Source organism: Ovis canadensis, chromosome 11, assembly GCF_042477335.2.
Source record: "Ovis canadensis isolate MfBH-ARS-UI-01 breed Bighorn chromosome 11, ARS-UI_OviCan_v2, whole genome shotgun sequence".
NCBI classification, from domain to species: Eukaryota; Metazoa; Chordata; class Mammalia; order Artiodactyla; family Bovidae; genus Ovis; species Ovis canadensis.
Window position 1 is genome coordinate 63,076,885 of NC_091255.1, and position 10,128 is coordinate 63,087,012.

Below are 10,128 nucleotides of genomic sequence, written 5' to 3' on the forward strand. Positions count from 1 at the left end.
AGCTCAGTGGGTGACTTGAATGTACAACCAGCCATTAAGTTACTACCAATTTTAAGTAACATGGCTAAAGTCTTGACAGGTCTACAGCATGACTTTACTTGGGATTTTTCCAGTTGGGTCTTTAGAGCAGCAAAGAACTTAAACATACTTTGCATAATACCAAGAAGTCCCTTCATAAACATTACTATTGCTATGGATTGAAACACTTCCTGTTCAAGGATCAGCACTCAGATTCCCAACCTTTTTTGAGTAGCTAAAAACCGTCACTACTTTGAGCCCGAATTATGCACCAAATGCCTTCATTTCATTTACATGCTTTTGCAAAAGATATGTGTCCTTAAGCTTCTGATTTGTCTTCAGCCTTTGGGTTTAAGCATAGTACCATTTCTGCAAATGACTTAAGTTTACTTCTGTAACCCTTCAGCAGTCTTAAGCCAGGTGGAGTAGTGAGAAAGCACTGGATACATTTTAAAACTAATCTCAAGATTTCCAAAGATGAAAGCAGTTTTTCAAGAAAGGCTGCAGTGGTATAGTAGAGCCTGGATGACCCTGTTGGGACACCCTAGAAAGATGGCCTCAAAGACTGCTTCCACGCCAAGATTCCTTAAGATTAGTCAATGGTTTTCACTTACACTTTAAAAAGTGTTTTTAACTCACCTGCCATGGAGACTGGCCACACCATCCCTGACTTAAAAATATCTAACAAAACACAATAAGCAGCATACAGACTTATCTAGGATTTTTGCAAACCTCAAGGGCACTTTTACCTCTAAGACAGCCTTGCCTGGCAGAGATCCTCTGTGAAACCACAAGTACTGGGCCAGGACCACAGCACAGGGCCAAACATACATTCCATATTGAAGATGCAGGACCTGAAAAGAAATTTTTTGTATCCCATAAACAACAACATAAACAACATGCTGGAAGTCAGAATATTTATACAATTACTGAGTGCCTGGCACTGGCATCCATTACAAAAATGACAATTCTTTGTTCTCTAGTTTACCTCCTATGGGTGGGTAAGTGAAGTGAAAGTCGCTCAGTCATTTCTGACTCTGCGACCCCTGGACTATAGTCCATGGAATTGTCCAGGCCAGAATACTGGAGTGGGTAGCCTTTCCCTTCTCCAGGGGATCTTCCCAACACAGGCCTCCCACATTGTAGGCAGATTTTTTACCAGCTGAGCCACAAGGGAAGCCCAAGAATATTGGAGTGGGTAGCCTATCCCTTCTCCAGTGGATCTTCCCGACCCAGGAATTGAACCAGGGTCTCCACTGAAGCGACTTAGCAGCAGCAGCAACTCCTGCATTGCAGGTGGATTCTTTTAACAACTGAGCCATCAGAGAAGCTCCTTGCGTGGGGGAGAGGGAATATAAAACTATAATACAATGTGATAAGCACTTCTTTTCCTTTTTGTGATAAGCATTCTTTTACTCAACTAGAATTTATCCAGGGCCTGAGTGGCTTGTGGCTTAGTGGCTATTTTAGGCTAAGGATGTAACTCATGGAATATGTGTGTATATATATATATATGTATGTATGTGTGTGTGTGTGTGTGTGTGTGTGTATCTTACTGTGGAGAGACAACAAGCAAATATTTTCAGTAACAATGCTACCAGCACAGTGTAACAGGGTGATGTGAGAGTAATGGGGGTGGGCAGTGACCACAAAGTGGTTGCTCAAGATAGGGAGAGGATGATTCAGGCAAAGGCCAAGGCCTCTCCCAGGGCCCTCTCCCTGGCAGTGTGGGCCTGAGGGCTGGTGGCAGGGTTGCATAGTACAAGCATAGGTCAGAGGGGAAGCAAAGACCAGACTTGTGGTGTCTTGTAGGCCACGAGAAGTTTAGCTTTTTATTAAGTGCAGTGAGAAGATACTGGAGGGTTTTAAGCTAGGCATAACCTGGTAATGGGGTAATGGGCTTCCCTGGTGGCTCAGGTGGTAAAGAAGCCACCTGCAATGCAGAAGGCCAGGCTTTGATCCCTGGGTTGGGAAGATCCCCTGGAGAAGGAAATGGTTACCTACTCCAGTACTCTTGCTGGGAAATCGCCTGGACAGAGGAAGCTGGCGGGCTACAGCCCATGGGGTCACAAAGAGACAAAACTGAGCAACAGCACAAGCAGGAACGTGATAATGCTAAGGAGGAACAGGGTGGTTCTAGGATGGCATCTCAGATGAGGTCTGAGTAGAGCTGTCCTGGAGTTAGGAAGGCAGGCAACTTGTAAAGCGTTTGGGGAGGCACTGAATCATGAGGATGGTGTTTAGGGAGGCAAGGTAACAGCTCACAACTCTGGAATAAGCCTGCCTGAGTTCAAACTTGAGAAAGGTAATTTATCAATACTAGCTGTCTGACCTCACTCAAGTTATTTAACCTGTGCTTCAGTTTCCTCAACTGCAAAACACTATCTTCATAGAATGTCAGGGAAATTCAATGAAAACTAGTCAGTACAAAGTATACAAAGTTAGTGACTGTTAAACTGCAAAACTGTGAGTCTGTTTCGTAAAGGGTGCCCCTGCCAGGGTGATAGGCTGAAAAGGTAAAAATATCAAAGGTGAAGGAACTGAAGGTCTGAACATAATCATTCAATACACTCAACAAAAATATTAGTGTCTAGGCTGCACTTGCCCACTGAAATGGCCCACTCTTGTCTGTGGCGTGTGTTTCTAAATAAATACACTTCTTACCTAAAAAAATATACTAGGTGTGAATAAAACAAAAATGCCTGCCCTGGTGGATTTTACCCTGGAGTACAATGAAGGAGTTCTGATTTCAAGTGTGAGTTATCCAGATTTAGGTAATTAAAGAAAAAAGACATATCTTCAACAATACCCCATTACAACATTTTTTTTAAATTAAAGATGTATCTTTTCACAAGGTGTATCTTCACGCACTTCCTAAATCTGGGAAGAAATCCAAAGGAGAATTTTAACACGAAGGCTGAGACTGCCAGAAACGGATTCCACACCAGCCTTCAACTCTTAACCTGTTTCTCATATTCAAAACCGTTACTGCCAATGTCTACCCCACCAGCTGCTGCTAAAATCAAATGAAAAGCTGCAACGTGAAAATGCTTTGAAAAATCGGACGCATAAGAAATATATAATTGCTATTGAGAATTTGGGGGCAGCCATGAGCTGAAAAGAAGCAAGGCCAAGCCCCAGAAACTTTATTTGATCAATGAGTGTTGGAATCCCCTGTCCCAGATAAACCTCAGTTAACACGCCCTTCAACAAGATTTAAAAAATTAGGTGTCAAGAATGTCACTTTCCCAGCAAGAAGTATTAGGTATGGAGAGGTTCCCCTTCTCGACATTTAATCTGCCAAAAGGCTTCATACCAAACCGTTTGGCTCTGCGGGTTCACCCGAAGGCTAGATGAAAAAGCCCCTGACCCCCTCCCCTATACCCGTCCCTACAGCCCCAGGCCGGCTGAGAAACATTACCGCCCCAAGGCGATTCCCGCCGGGTGCCTTGGCACGCACCTGCGGGACGCACACCTCCAGTATGGCGCCCCCCTCATCTCCCAGACCCGGCCCCTCCGAGAACCGAAAGCGCTGGGCCCGGACCACTTGCCCTCGGAGGCCACCTTCGTCCGAAGAGGAGTCGGTGGGCTCCGTGCGGGCCGGGAGCAGGGGAGGGCGCCGGGCCGCCAGGCTGCCAAGCTGCACGCGCGAGGGTCCCCGGGTCGGCTCAAGCCTTCTCCCCGTAGCACGTCAGGTCGCTACTACCCGACAGCAAGCGGGGGAAGCACCCCTCGAGCGACGAAACGACCACGCGGCGAGAACAGACCCCCACACCAGGCAAACGAGACACTGAGAACAGGTGGAGCGGGCGGCTAGCCGGCCGGAAGAGAGCCAAAAAAGACACCTAGGGCGGCCGGAAGTGACCGACCGGAAGCGGGCGCGGGAGAGGCGGGGCCGCACGAAGAGTTAGTTTGACTGGGCTGACCTTCCCAACATGGTGGATATCCGGCCTGTGTGAAGGCTGGCCCCGGAGACGCAGAGGCCAATGGCTTATCGCGAGAGGCCGGAGGGCGGGGAAGACAGCAGCCACTGGTCCAACCGGAGGCTCGGGAGGTGGTTACGGAGTGAATCTTCTGGAAGGCGACTTTAAAGGCGCCGGGCTGGAGCGAAGGGCGTTTTGGTGCTGCCGTCGCCCGAGTCTGGGAGTGTGTGTGGGGGGAGGGGGGCGGCGCACTGGTGGCAGGAAGCGAGCTGCGCCGAGGTCGTCGCGGAACCAGCTGGTGGTGACCCTGCAGGATGAACCACAAGAGCAAGAAGCGGATCCGCGAGGCCAAGCGGAGTGCGCGGCCGGAGCTGAAGGACTCGTTGGACTGGACCCGGCACAACTACTACGAGAGCTTCCCACTGAACCCGGCGGCCGTGGCGGTGAGCGGGCCGCGATCGCGGGCCGGGCGGACCACGGGCATCCGCCGGGGGCTGTGCCCACCTCCCCGGGGACCGGGTTCCGATGGCCTCGCCCGCACCCAGCGGAGGTCGGGGTCGTCGGCGCCCGTTCCAGGGCGGGCCTCCTTTCTCCTCGCCGCAGCCGCGCCTGCCGGGGGCATCTGGAGCCCCACGCCCTTGACGCCCTCCACGAGGCCTGTCACCCCTGCACCCCTTTTGGGCAGCAGGGCCATAGGGAACCTGGGTGTTCAAGGCCACAAGTGGGAGACGCGAAGCCCCGCTTCCTTGGTGGGACGGCGGTTTTGCTGTGCCCGAATGCACGCAAGTCCTTTCCCCTCCCTAAGAGGAGCCAGAACTAGAATCTGGCTCCTTGGGCATATGATTGCTAATTGGCTTTGGGGAACACCCTTACCTGCCACCGGGCTTTTCTTTCTCTCTCTCTTTTTTTTAAAATTCGATGGGTCTTTTCTGATTCCCTCAGGACAATGTGGAAAGGGCAGACGCTTTACAACTGTCGGTGGAAGAATTTGTGGAGCGATATGAAAGACCATACAAGCCCGTGGTTCTGCTGAATGCCCAAGAGGGCTGGTCTGCGCAGGAAAAGTGGACTCTGGAGCGCCTCAAAAGGAAATACCGGAACCAGAAGTTCAAGTGTGGCGAGGACAACGACGGGTACTCGGTGAAGATGAAGATGAAATACTACATCGAGTACATGGAGAGTACCCGCGATGACAGCCCCCTTTACATCTTTGACAGCAGCTACGGGGAACACCCCAAAAGAAGGAAACTTTTGGAAGACTACAAGGTGCCCAAGTTTTTCACCGATGACCTTTTCCAGTACGCAGGGGAGAAGCGCAGGCCCCCTTACAGGTAAATACTGGGCAGTGATGTGGTTATAATCTTGTCTCTGGCAACTAATCTTTTTTCTGAAACAGTGAATGGTTCTGCCTTGGTTGCATATGGAACTTAGAGGGCTTCCCATACCTGCCCAGGGACTTCTGCCTGATGCTGCCTGGGCATCAGATTTCTGAAAGCTCCCCCACGTGATCCAAGCATGCAATTAAAGTTGAACCAGTGATCTGTAAGGGACATTTTATTTTACTTAAATATTTATTTATTTTGGCTGTGCCAGGTCTTGGTTGCGGCATGCAGGCTCTTTTAAGTTGTGGCATGCAGGATTTAGTTCCCTTTTGTTGTTGTTTAGTCGCTCAGTCGTAGCCAACTTTTTTGCCACCCCAGGGACTGTAGCTCTCCAGGCTCCCCTGTCCATGGGATTTCCCAGGGGAAAATGCGGGAGTAGATTGCCATTTCCTACTCCAGGGGATCATCTCAATCAAACCGCCATCTCCTGCATTAGAGGCGAATTCTCTACTGCTGAGCCACCAAAGAAGCCCCTAGTTCCCTGACCAGGGATCAAACCTGGGCCCCCTCCATTGGGAGCTCATAGTGTTAGCCACTGGACCATCGGGAAAGTCTCTGTAAGGGACATTTTAATAGCTAAAGTCCAGCAGTAAGCCACATCAGTGATTTTTCTGTTAGGGATCAGCCCGTGTATTATTTACTCAGCATTTCTGTATATCAGAATTTGCATAGTTTTCAAAATAACATTTGTATAAAACTGAAAGCTGCTTTTGTGGCATGTATGTAGTTAAATTACACTGCACATCTTGGATGCTTCCATCCTTTAGGTGGTTTGTGATGGGGCCACCACGGTCCGGAACAGGAATCCACATCGACCCTCTGGGAACCAGTGCCTGGAATGCCTTAGTTCAAGGCCACAAGCGCTGGTGCCTGTTCCCTACCAGCACACCTAGGGAGCTCATCAAGGTGACTCGAGAAGAAGGAGGGAACCAGCAAGACGAAGCTATCACCTGGTTTAACATCATCTATCCCCGGACGCAGCTTCCAACCTGGCCACCCGAATTCAAACCCCTGGAAATCTTACAGAAACCAGGAGAGACTGTTTTTGTACCAGGTATACTTTCTTTGATTTCAGTAATCTGTCATTTTGGAGCACAGTTTATACACGGAGTCAAAGAAATCCCTCTGCATGCTGACTCTGGGTGAACTGACTGGGGCCTGCCTCTGGCTGTGTAATCACCTGCTCAAGGGGCTGCTGTCCAGCTTTCTTGTAGCCTGTGTGTATGATGACTATTGAGAAACTTCTCATCTGCTGGAGAGCCTATTCATGTTTATTCCTACTAGTTACCCAGTGTCTTTGTGTGTGTTCAGTGACTTGTGCTTATTTCCATAAATGGGGTTTTTGACACAGTGTAGCACTGGGTGGATTGAGTCAGGAAACAGTTACTTAAAAGCCAAGAGGCGGGAAATCCCACACCTGAAAATTACGCTTTGTTTTGATAGGCTAAGTGTTAGAATTGAGGGTATTTAAGATATGCACCCTCTTCCTAGAAACCGAAGAACTTGCTGCCTTTACAGTTTTGGTCACAGCTTTGGGTGGACAGGGCTGGACACATTTGTTCTGTAAAAGAGCCAGAGAATAAATATTTTAGGCACTGCAGGCCGGATGGTTTCTGTCAGAAGTGCTCAGCTCTGCCCAGGGGGCAGGAAAGCAGGCGTGTCCAGGCTCCAGTGAAACTTTGCACAAGCAGGTGGTTGGTGGCTCCTGCCTCAGGAAGACTGCTAAGCACACCGGGTCCTGGCTCTCTTAAGACTTTCCTTTGTGGACAGGAATCCCCAGTTTCTGAAGTTTGTGTTACATGTTATGTGAAATTTGTGTTGTAGAGCGATTGTGTGTAGAGCCCATTCCTGTTTAACCGTTTATTTGTTGGATTTCAGGAGGCTGGTGGCACGTTGTCCTCAATCTTGACACCACCATTGCCATCACCCAGAACTTTGCCAGCAGTACCAACTTCCCTGTTGTCTGGCACAAGACGGTAAGAGGGAGACCAAAGTTGTCAAGGAAATGGTATAGGTGAGAGACATTTTTGTTTTCTTATTTTTTGCTTTTGCTCCAGCTTCTACCCCAGATATACAATGGCAAGAGTCCACTGCTGCTATAACATGTGCTGAGTTTAAGTCAGGCCTGGGAAACACTGGGGCTGCAAAACCTCATGGGTAGAAGAGAGTGGGTCCAAGGTCAGGGCCAGTTCTCAGGATGCTTGCCAGCCTCGAGGTGACAGGCTCAGAATGCATGTTTGATCGAGGCCAGGCAGTCCCAACAAACACGGTCATAACTGGGATTGTTCGTCATTTTCTGTTTTCGTTTCTTTGGTTTTGGTTTTTTTTTTTTCCTCAAAGCTAGCTTTAGCAAAGGAAGCCATTTTTGTTTGGGTTTGATTTTGGTTGTTTTCTTTTCCTTATTCCAAAAGCTTTACCCCCATTTGAACTTATTACCTTCAGTTCTCGTGAGTGAGGTGACTGCCCTGGAGACTTAGCTCCTCTGTTTATCCACAGAACAGATACAGCACGGGCAGCGGCAGTGCAAGCCACCCCCAGCCACCCCGTGCCACTGTGTCCCAACCCTGACCTGGAGGGACCAGCTCTCGGGGTAAGAGAGGGATCCCGGCTTGCTCAGTGCTCAGCCTCCCTGCTGAGAGGGCCAGCAAGGGTGGTGGCTTTGTTCTCCCCGGACTCTCGGGCGTCCGAGGCCCACTGACTCCATCCCTCAGGCCGCTGTGTGCTGCCATCTGGTCCTTCCGAAAGGCCTTCCCGAACAGTGTGTCTTTTGTCCCCGGTTGCAGTGGCCGCCAGACGAGGTCCCTAAGGGGCGGGCTGGCGGCTGCCCCCCGACAGTCCCGTCCAGCTTTACCTTCCAGTGAGGGGGGACCCTCTCTGTCACCCGACGCTTCTTACCTCTCACAAACCTCGTTGTTTCTGCTCTTAACAAATAGAACATTAACCGAGCCCAGCTCCCATCACTGAGCACTGTGCTGTGGAAAGGAGAGGTTAAAAAACATCAGCTAGGAAGGTGCAGGGAAGAGTACGAGGGAGAGAGACTGTTTCTCCTGAGACTGACTCAGGGACGTGCGGCCTCGTGTGGGCAGCACACGTGGCTTGTGAGCTCAGGTAGCAGCAAGTCGCGTGCGGCTAGTTTTCCTTTCAGGAAAGCCTGACCAGCAGGGGGCTCTGTGCCCGGCCTGTGGATCCGTGTCTATCCTCAGCACCGTGCCGGCACGTCTAGCAGAGGCAGGGCGCAGCCCTGAGTCTGGGGCTCTGTGGGTGGCTGTCGCCGCACTGAGAGCACGTGTCTCGTCCCTCAGGATCTTGAAGCAGGAGCACCCAGAGTTGGCGGTCCTGGCTGACTCCGTTGACCTGCAGGAATCCACAGGGATCGCCTCCGACAGCTCCAGTGACTCCTCCAGCTCCTCCAGCTCCAGCTCGTCCGACTCAGACTCAGAGGTGAGGCTGCGCTCACTCCCCAGTCGTCCAGGGCAGGGCACCCTGGAAAAACCAGAGGGGACTTTGTGCCTCCTTCCCAGGAGGGAGCGGTGTTTCACCTTCTTTTTCCAAGAACTACAACTGCCCCCAGTCCTTCTGTGGGGTAAAGTTTGCCCATTTTATAACTCTGAAGGTGTTTGTTAATCGTTAAAATAGTCACTGGGCTTCCCAGGTGGTGCTAGTGGTAAGGAACCTGCCTGCCAATGCAGGAAACACAGGTTCGATACCTGGGTTGGAAAGATCCCCTCAACCCACTCTAGTATTCCTGCTGGAGAATGCCGTGGACAGAGGAAGCTGGCGGACTATGGTTCATAGGGTCTCAAAGTGTCAGGGATGCCTGAAGCGACTTCACCTGCACGCACACGTGCACGCAGAGTGGTCTCTAGGGGTGAGAAGTAGCTGAAGATTCGGTGAAGTAAATGATAACGGATGACACAGCTGGGGACAGTGGGGTCGGGAATGAAACGTCAAGCATTCTCCAGACCGAAAGCCCACGTTAGGAATTTCCGTGGATGGTAAATAATAAGCCTAGAGGGAGTTGCCTCGTGTCCAGTGGTTAGGACTCTGTTTTCACTACTGAGGGCCCAGGTTCAGTCCCTGGCTGCCTCCAACTGACGCCCTGTTTTTCTCCTTCCGCATCCAGTGCGAGTCTGGCTCTGAAGGCGAAGGCACGATGCACCGCAGGAAGAAGAGGCGGACATGCAGCATGGTGGGAAACGGGGACACCACCTCGCAGGATGACTGCGTGAGCAAAGAGCGCAGCTCCTCCAGGTGACCGCGCGTGGCTGTCGTCTGTGTGCGAGGACGCGCCTGCAGCCTGCGGCAGGGCCCCGGGGCAGCCCCGTGGGTCCTGCAGACCGGGGAGGGCCGGCGAAAGCCAGAGAATGAGGACCTCTGGGGCACGGGAGCCGTTCACTCAGTGTTTGCAACAGTAGCTTTCTTCTCTGCTACCGATGCAAATGCACGTGGCTTGTTTTATGCATAAGGATGAGGATCTGTGTGAATGGTGCCAAGGGAAACCTTGACGTTATTTAATAAAAGTTAAATTCATCTTATATCTTTGAAATTTTTTTTCCTGGAGAACACCAGAATCTCCTCTCATTGCTCTTCTTGCTGTGACCTTGGGAGAAAAGACTGACTCTGCTGGTGGGTGGTGGCTGCCCTCGATGGGGAAATGATGATTCATTATCGCAGTAAAGGGGGAAACGCTGAAAAGTTGTCCCCAAGCTTCTGAAGAGTCTGAGGTGTGGCCTCCTGCTTTTTCTCCCAGTTTGCCACTGCTCTATGGAGCACTTGCAGATTTTTTAAATAAAATCTTAATCATG

The 10,128-nt window shown here is 50.7% G+C and overlaps 2 protein-coding genes across 9 annotated transcripts in view; one reads left to right on the forward strand and one right to left on the reverse strand.

Moving 5' to 3' along the window:
• Positions 1-4,986, reverse strand: part of METTL23 (methyltransferase 23, arginine) — a 7,451-nt gene extending 2,465 nt beyond the window's left edge. Inside the window, exons 1-2 of one of the 5 annotated variants that reach the window (XM_069542195.1) lie at positions 4,815-4,986; positions 768-872 (exon numbers count right to left, since the gene is read on the reverse strand). In XM_069542195.1, coding sequence (XP_069398296.1) covers positions 768-851 — 84 coding nt within the window. In that variant the 5' untranslated portion in view covers positions 852-872; positions 4,815-4,986. Of the gene's footprint in view, positions 1-767; positions 873-3,478; positions 3,899-3,944; positions 4,249-4,814 lie in introns of those variants that run through there. The other 4 variants (XM_069542194.1, XM_069542193.1, XM_069542196.1 and 1 more) reach the window with 4 other exon arrangements.
• JMJD6 (jumonji domain containing 6, arginine demethylase and lysine hydroxylase) lies at positions 3,899-9,858 on the forward strand. Of its 4 annotated transcripts, none has more exons than XR_011246882.1 (7): positions 3,938-4,384; positions 4,884-5,272; positions 6,091-6,377; positions 7,202-7,299; positions 7,820-7,913; positions 8,626-8,764; positions 9,447-9,858. XR_011246882.1 is itself a non-coding variant. In XM_069542162.1 (7 exons), exons 1-7 carry the CDS (start codon positions 4,256-4,258, stop codon positions 9,576-9,578), a joined length of 1,263 nt encoding a protein of 420 aa, XP_069398263.1. In that variant the 5' UTR covers positions 4,060-4,255; the 3' UTR covers positions 9,579-9,858. The 4 variants fall into 4 exon arrangements, 2 of the variants coding, with proteins under 2 accessions (XP_069398264.1, XP_069398263.1); XR_011246881.1 differs by having other exon boundaries at positions 4,032-4,384; positions 7,202-7,337; XM_069542162.1 differs by having other exon boundaries at positions 4,060-4,384; positions 7,825-7,913.
• The last annotated feature ends 270 nt before the right edge of the window (positions 9,859-10,128 follow it).